The following is an 8,829-nucleotide window of genomic DNA, read 5'->3' as shown; positions in this document are numbered from 1 at the left end:
TCTCACCCCATTAGTGCAACTTGCTTCTTCTTTTCTAAGGCTTTGCACTACGTGTATAAGCTGACTTCCATGCTGTCCTCAGAGACATTATTCAACAATCGCCCTCCAGTATTAATTTCCTCCCTCTCATTTTCTTTTTCTCACTTTATCTTTGTTATTTTCTCTCAATTTTAAAACCTACCTTATTTACTCCCATTGTTTCGAAATAAAACGAAATAGCTACATTGACCCAATATCTTCACTTGATTTTTGTGCTGTCTCCTTTGTCCATAACAAAGCATATTTTCTGACCACGAGTATGTTCTCTGTACTCGTTTGTGAAACTTTCCATCTTTCTTCACTCCATGAAATCTTCATTCCCAACAGTTTACACAAACCATGTTCTTCATCTCACCACCAACATCCTTTGAACTACATTATTTATCTGACCACTAATTTCCTTTGCTAAACACACATATTTTTATTCCTATTATTTCTAGTCCTTTCTTCCATAAAACACATATGAACATGGTTTCAGAAAATTATTTTTTAAAATAAAATAAAACCTTCTCTCCTATTTTTCTTCTATCAACTCATGTTTACCAGTTTTTCTTTCCTAGCCTGGCCCATTAATACACGGATTACAGAAGGTGTTTTAGTTAACCCAACCCCTCCCCTGCCTCCTTGGGACTTTCCTGACTAACCCGAAAGCTCCAGAACTGGGGACAACTGGGTCCCCTTTCACTGCCCCCCATGGAAGTCTGTGCTGGGTGGCCTCGGAAAATCCCAGCTGCCTTTATATATCTTGGTAGTGGTTCAGTTGTCTTTCTGGAAAATAATCATTTCAGATCACTAATTTAACCCATCCACTTTTTCTTACAGATACAAAGAGAATGTGCAGGGAGAAAGCAGAGTTTTCTTTAATCCTGGAGCTGTGCATGATGGAGAGAGAAGCTGACTGCTTTCTGTCTGCACACTCTCTGAAAAAGCCTTAGTTCCTCCTCCCTGCAGTCCCTGCAGCCCCTCTCTTTACCCTGCCAAGACATTTAGTGCTCGTGCTTTATCCAGGTCATGTAGGTACTATTCCCAGTAACCAAAATCTGCCACCATTATTAACACAAGAGGAATAGGGGAGAAACCTATCCCTCATCCCTACTCCTGTCAGAGCAAGACAGCCACCCCAAACATCCCTTAATCTCCAGAATCTTCCCACTAGTAATAATGAACAGTTAAGATCAACCCTTTGGGTGCATATTCCTAACGTCATTTCCCAAGTGTAGCTGACTTAATTGAAACATTTTCTAAAGCCAAAAACTTGCACTTGAATTTGCTGATAATTTTCTGGAGACACATTGTGGTCCGCAGTACCACATCTGAGAGTAAATCACACAGTAAAATGATTAGTCACTGTGGAAGATGGGGGTGGTAGCTGCTTGTTATTAGGGATTCTATAAATTTGAGATCTCTCTCTCATATATGCTATACATATATAATGTATTATATATGACACTGGCAGTAAACTATAAATTAAATAATATATAATACATATATTCATGTATATGTATAATATACATATGTATTATGTAGAGCTAAATATGTAGATACATAGATATGTAGATAGATATGTACCACTATCTCTACCTATCATTTGTTTTTCTCACTGGTCGTCACTGTTGCTCAGGCTGGAGTGCAGTGCTGCAATCTCACTCACTTCAAATTTTGCCTCCCAGGTTCAAGCTATTCGCATGCCTCAGCCTCCTAAGTAGCTGGGAGTACAGGCATACGTCACCATACTCTGCTAATTTTTGTATTTTTATTAGAAAGGGGGTTTCACCTTGTTGGCTAGGCTGGTCTCGAACTTCTTACCTCAAGTGATCCATCTTCCTGGGGCACCCAAAGTGCTGGGATTACAGGTGTGAGCCACCACACCAGGCTTATAATACATTCCTGGATGAGGTGTGATGGAGAAAGGACAGGCAAAAAGGCTTCTAGGTAGGGTCCTGAAGGGATCCTGCAAGGACCAAGAGGGATGCTTGGAGGAGGAGAGGATCAGGACACACTCCAGAAATTGACCTTCAGGAACAGCTTGAGGTGGCCAGGCACAGTGATGGAGCTGGATCCAGTGAGGTGGGGCTGAGATTCTGCTGGGCAGGAAACAGAGAGGACTGCCCAGAGGCACTTCTCTCAAGGTTGCAGCTACAGAGTATAAGCTCATGGTGGCCCTGGCACTAAGGTTCTTTTAAGAATGCTAAATATTACTTCATGAACAGTCATATCAAGGTATACTATTTTTGGAAAGACATTCTCTTCCCTCTGCACTCTCCTTAGATAAGAAACAAAGAACAATAATAATGGAAGCATGCCCTATTGATGCTATTTGTATGGAATGGAACTTGAACTTTTATAAGGTAAAGATCAGTCAACACAGCTTTCCTAGCATCCTGATTCTAGAGTTCTCCTGTTGATTTCATAAGGTATTCATTAAAAATTCCTTGAGTTTTTGCTCTGTCCTGGTTCTGCTTCTGTTTTCACTCATTACTGGGGCCTTCCCGTTTTTTGATCCGATTGTGTCAGCCTTGTTTAATATGTAGTTTACTCCCAGCATATTCTTCTCAGTATGGAGTTTGATCCTGGAAGAGAATTTGGGCTGGTTATTTTAAGAGCTATGGAAACCATATGGTCCCAGCCTCTTTTTATCTTATCCTGGACTCTTGCTTATTGATGTGTGCAAACTCCCACCCTGCTCAGTTTCTACAGCTCTTTTTTAATTACCTTGCACACCTTCTAGTGAATCCTTGTTGCTGACTTGGGGAGTTCTCAAATCTACATACGTTCTGTTCACCCTCTCTGCTTCATCCTGAAAGGATTCTGATTCCTCATGGATATTGCTGCTGCCCCTGATTTGTCTGTGACTTTTTACATTTGGGATTTTTTAAGGGTACATTGTCACTCAGTATTGTTGTGGATACTGTTCATGCATTTTGATTTTGTTATTCTAGTTTTTCACTGTTTTTCTTTAGAGGTTTGGAAATGGTCTGAAAGTATACTGTACTTCTCTATCTTTTCAGAATTTTAAGGTGAAAATTTATATATATACAAAAGAGTAAGTGTTGAATAAATTTAAAAACACTGTATTTAAAATCACAAGCAAAGCCCCAACTGCATTTGTACATCTCACCATCTAGCCTGAGCTACAGGCCTTACTACCACTTAGTGACAAATGTGACTTACAGTATCTTCTGAATTGGAAGTGAAAAGAATCAGATCTTTAAAGTTATTTTTGCGAACTTGATGTTAAGAAGCAAAACAAGGGACATAATATGCAAACACATTTCCTAAATAAATTGTACCCAGCAGCCATCTAGAATTCATGTAAAAATGGTAAAAATGCCTAAATCTTCAGAATCCGTAAGAAAATGAAAGTGTGATGGTAAATTTTATGTGTCAGCTTGAATTGGTCTCTGTAAAGTAGGTTTCCCTCCCCAGTAGCTCCTGAATAGAACAAAGGGCTGATGAGAAAAGAGTTTGACCCTTTTGTTCCTGCCTCACTGCTTAAGCTAGCATATCTGGTCTTATCTTCTCCTACCCTGGAACTGAGGTTTACACCATTGGTTTCCCTGGTCCCCAGGCTTTTAGACTCAGATTGAATTACACCTCTGTCTTTCCTAAGTGACCAGCTTGTAGATTGCAGATCATGGTATTTTTTGCCTCCACAATTTTGTGAACCAATTCTTCATCATAAAATAAGGTTTTCTGGGTGGGAGGATCACTTGAGGTCAGGAGGTCGAGACCAGCCTGGACAACATGATGAAGCTCTGTCTTTACTAAAAATACAAAAATTAATCTGGTGTGGTGGCGGGTGCCTGTAATTCCAGCTACTTAGGAGGCTGAGGCAGGAGAATCACTTGAATCTGGGAGGCGGATGTTGCAGTGAGCCCAGATTGCACCACTGCACTGCAGCCTGGGTGGCAAGCCACTGTATCTGTCTCTCTCTGTCTCGTCTCTGTATTATTCTATCTCTCTCTGTTACTCTATTTCTCTGTGTCGGTGGTACTGTTTCTCTGGAGGATGATGACTAATACAGTAAGAAAAATTACATAAATATATGATAAAATAAATTTGTTATAAATTGATATACATTATAAAGTTAACAAAATAATAACAGTAAATAGCAATTTTCTTATTTTTATTTTAATTTATTTCAAATGTACACATCGGTGTAATTTTCATGATTTTAAATTCTGTAACCATTAGGCTGAAAGTCAGAAGCAAGCCAAGAACATATTATTATCATTGCTTAACATTCTCCTGGATATTTTAATCCAATACATTCAGAAATTAGAGGTATAAAATGGTAAATATTTTCATTATTCTCTGAAACTTATTTACCTAGAAAAGACTTATAAATAAAAATTTACTAAGATCTCTAGGGACAAAATAAACACTTGATAGTCAATGGTTTTCAAATAAAAAGTATACGACTACTGTGATGCTAATATTCATGAGAACAAAATATGAAAATAGCCAGAAATGTTTAAGAGAATAAAGGTATACTGAGAAGGCACTAACCTTATGTTAGTTTTCTTTCTTTTTTTTTTTTTTGAGACAGAGTCTCGCTCTGTCACCCAGGCTGGAGTGCAGTGGCCGGATCTCAGCTCACTGCAAGCTCCGCCTCCCGGGTTCACGCCATTCTCCTGCCTCAGCCTCCCGAGTAGCTGGGACTACAGGCGCCGCCACCTCGCCCGGCTAGTTTTTTTTTTTTTTTTTGTATTTTTAGTAGAGACGGGGTTTCACCGTGTTAGCCAGGATGGTCTCGATCTCCTGACCTTGTGATCCGCCCATCTCGGCCTCCCAAAGTGCTGGGATTACAGGCTTGAGCCACCGCGCCCGGCCTAGTTTTCAAACATATTAGTAAATGAAAAAAAATTTAAACAATGTTATATTGTTGCATGAATTCATAGAGCAGATAGTGAAACAGAATAGTGTATTCATCTCTATGTGTCTTTCTGTGCATCTTTCCATCAATCCTGAGTGCTGAAGGGAAGATTCACTTGCACCTGAAGCAGCAGTAAATATTTGGAGCTTCAAGAAAAAATGCAGAGAGCACTTAGAGAAGCTGCACCCAGTGTCATCAGGGATTCTGTGGAGGAGCCCATTCAGATGAAATAGTTAAGTTTTTATTTTGCATTTTCATATTTTTTTGGAAATAATAAAGAAAAGTCTCAATGAAAGCTAAGAATCAGATATACATATAGAAATATTGCTGCCTACTCCCAGGCATGGGAATGGCCAACTCCTTCCTTCAGGGAGTGGAGGAGAGAGATATCAAGAGTACAATAATTTTCTTAAGACACTTACCCCACCTTTCATCAAATATCCCTAACCCTAGATTAAGTGCAGGAGTCCTGAAAAACATTTCCACAGGGAAAGTCAGGGTCCCAGGCTCGTGGGTGTCTTCTTACTACCTTTAGCAGGACAAAAATGAGTAAAGCAAAGTTTCTTGCTTCAGAAATATTCATTCTAATACAATGTGTACCCTACACCTAATCATTGCTTCATTCCAGAAACTTTAATTGCATAAAATTCCTGGGAAAGGGATGATATTTGTTTGTTTTTAAGGATAAGGGTAGTATTGGCTCAAACTTATATTTATTCTCCCCAAAGAGTCCCTCCCAGGTTTGTAATCCTGATGTAAGAGAGTGCTGCACCAAGTTGCTTCTTTCCAACCTGTCCTACTTTGTATAGGGGAGGAGAGTGGGGAAGGAAGAAAAGAAAAAAAAAAAAAAAAAAGAAGTAAAAAGAGGCAGAAGGAGAGTCCCTTTTCTTTGACATGGATGGCATGAATGGGCTTTTGCTGAGAAACTGCCTGACCCTGGAGTCTGAGTCACGTGGAGTCTGAGTCAGGTAGAGTCTGAGTCAGGTAGAGTCCCAGTTAGAAGTCCTCTGAGGAAGCTGCACTAGAGCCACTGCCCTCAGACATCAACTTCCATTTCTTCTCCACTGCTGCAGTCTGAAGAGTTACTGCTTTCTTCCTCTTCTCCATCTTCCTTCCTGTTCTCTTCTGGTTCCAAGGAGACATGACAGTTTACCCAAGTAGTCTGTGATGAATCTGTTCCTGAAGCCTGGGGCCCCTGCCCCTCCCCAAACCCTTCTTGCAGACCCCTTGCTGATGAGGACTGAGGATCTGTTTGTCTCAATCTGGGGTCCGGGCCTCCTGTCAAGTCCATATTCTTACCCTTAGCATAGGTCGATTCTTTGTATGCAGCATAATTTTCAGGTGACAAAGTCTTAAGCCAGAGATCCAATTTCACCTTGTATTGCTTCTGCAGCTCCTCAGCCTGGCTCTTGTAATGATCCTTCTGGCTCTGCGGGATGCGCTGCCAGCGTCTGCCAATCTCTACCATGCGCTCCCTCAGGGACAAATGTTGCAGCTCCTTACTTGACCAGGAATCTTGGTGAAATTTGTGGTATCCATTCATGGGGGGTTTCTGAGGTTCTCCATGAAATTTTACCTTCTTGAAAAATTGATCCGTTTTTGGAAGAGACCTCACTTCTTCCATATTTTTCTGAACCTTCTTTTGCACTTTGGTTTGAATCCTCTTGGAGACATCAGATTTCTTGGCCTTCTGGACTAAATCAGGGTGTTCTTCCCTAAAGCGAGCAAGTTTTTCCTTAAATTCTTGCTTTTCCTTCTGGAAATCCTGAATATATTTCTGTTTCATCTGCTCTGGGAGTTCCTTGTACTTCTTTGACAAGATTTTGGTCAGTTCCTGGCTTCTCATCCCAGGGTACATTTGGGAGTACTGGGGCCAATTCTCCTTGAAGAAACGGATATAAGCAGTAAGGGGCCTCTTTGGAAAGTCTGGATGGTTCCTGCCTTTTTGACTTTTGTTTGTATTTTTAACACATTTCTTAGCTTCCAGGACTAATTCTTTCAAAGTGCCAAATTTTCTCAAGCTGCAAGAAATCTCTAACCATTTGAGTCTGCACATTTCACCAGAAAAGTTTTTAAAAGCTACTTTTCCCCAGTCCATGTGTGACTGAATTGAGCTGAACGTGCCGTTGCCATCAGACGGGAGATTATTCTCCATGCGTTCCAGTAACCTCAAGATGTCTTCGTTTGACCAATGGCCTTGGTTTCTAGGCAAAGCCATTTTGATATCTTTGGCTTACTTATAAGATCCCGGTTATGTAGACACCAGAGCAAGAATACAGAGTTCTTTACTTTTAAGAGTCAGTGGATTATTTATTTCTGGAAGTCCTGCAGTATGTGTGATTTTGTATTTCTGAGGAGAAAGAAAGGAAAGTTACTCTGCTTCATTGGGATTAATGAAAGAAATTACACCCTATTTGCCATATGTCCCTTGTGTAATTAATTTACTCTTAACAATATAAATAAAACATTGCCCATTTCTGAATTAAAATCCATATTTGCCTTTCGTATGCTACACGCACGATATTCAATATCTCCACACCCCACCCCAGCCTGCTTTCTGCCAGATCTCAGGTGAACCAGTCTTAAATTGAGTTGCATAAGACAAACACCAGACCACTCACTTAAGAAGCTTAATGAAACAGAAATGCCCTGAAGACAGAGTCAAAAGTTAAAGTGGAAGGAGAAATGCCTAAAAGGGAAAGACTGTTCATTCTCCAGTGCCCTGAGTATGGCCATTTTCTAAGCACAGCCCAAATATCCATACTTAAAGGTACAGACAAGAAGTTGAAGATACAATAGGACAAGCCCAAGAGCTCCTCCAGACATGCGTCCAGCTGTTACCATTTTATGAGGGAATGTGAACCTGTGATGAGACTGAATTATAGATTCTTCAGGATCCATGCATGGGAATGCATGGTTTCTTGTGAACCATACTCCTTCTCCTTTTAAATATCAAGGATTTAATGACAATTATAAAACATTTCAATTTTATTTTGTTAACTGTTCATCATCTTTAAGTCTCAGTGAAAATTTGGCTTCCTTCAGAAAGTGCCTCCAAAATACCTGGCATTTTCCATTATAGAACCTGAAAACATGGCAGAGCAGATGACCACTGCCTTTTTTTTTTTTTTTTTTTCCAACTTAAAAAGTAAATTCCTCTGGGACATGTAATTCCTCTGGGACATGATTTCCCAACAAATTCTCCAAATTCTCATATCTCTTTCACTGGTCTTTTTAGGATAATCTATTCTAAGACTAAGCCTCACTTAAGTAAAATTGTGTACAAATACATACAACATGAAATTAAACCAGATCTTAAATAGAGGTTGCATAAGGAGTGGAACATGGGACCTTCGGGGGAAAATATGCATTAGAAGGGAAAGAGAACAGAGTTAAGATGCCAGTGGAGGTTGAAATTCTGAGAATGAGTTTCTGTATATGTGAGAATATTTTTGAGAACTATTTTTAATTCTCAGTAGTGTATAGAAGGATGTAGCCTTTGAATGACATTAAGAATTCACTAGAAGTATGAAGAATGTTAGTTATAATGTCACATGCCTCAAAACACAAATAGCTCAATACATAGATTAAAATTTTTTAAAATATTGGATAGTAATTCAAGTCCATAGTTGAGGTAGAAGATAAAATAAATAATGACTCATATATCAAATTTATTATGTGAAAAAGACTTTTGGAAAATTGTTCCATAATAAATGAAAATATAAATAAAAAATTAAAATTCACAGAAAAAATTAAAATAAACTGTGAAAAACTTAAGAGGGCAAATTTGAAAGTTATTGAATTTTTAATCTCAAAAATCAGAAAAAAAGTCATTTCATCAATCTCCTAAAAAAAAAAAAAACTTAATAATACAACAGGAGAGTAATTAAGAGAAAAGTAACATTTACAAAGGA

General features: G+C 39.1%; 1 protein-coding gene across 1 annotated transcript; it reads right to left on the bottom strand.

Annotated features, from left to right (window-relative positions):
* Positions 1–5,803: 5,803 nt before the first annotated feature.
* On the bottom strand, positions 5,804–7,985 carry UBTFL1 (upstream binding transcription factor like 1). Its single transcript, XM_033205609.1, has 2 exons — positions 7,979–7,985; positions 5,804–7,147 (listed from the first exon to the last, which is right to left on the bottom strand). Exons 1-2 carry the CDS (start codon positions 7,983–7,985, stop codon positions 5,952–5,954), a joined length of 1,203 nt encoding a protein of 400 aa, XP_033061500.1. The 3' UTR covers positions 5,804–5,951.
* Between the last annotated feature and the right edge of the window lie 844 nt (positions 7,986–8,829).

Source organism: Trachypithecus francoisi, unplaced genomic scaffold, assembly GCF_009764315.1.
Source record: "Trachypithecus francoisi isolate TF-2019V2 unplaced genomic scaffold, Tfra_2.0 Lachesis_group8, whole genome shotgun sequence".
In the NCBI taxonomy this organism is placed as follows: Eukaryota; Metazoa; Chordata; class Mammalia; order Primates; family Cercopithecidae; genus Trachypithecus; species Trachypithecus francoisi.
This window is presented reverse-complemented; position numbering and strand designations above follow the sequence as displayed.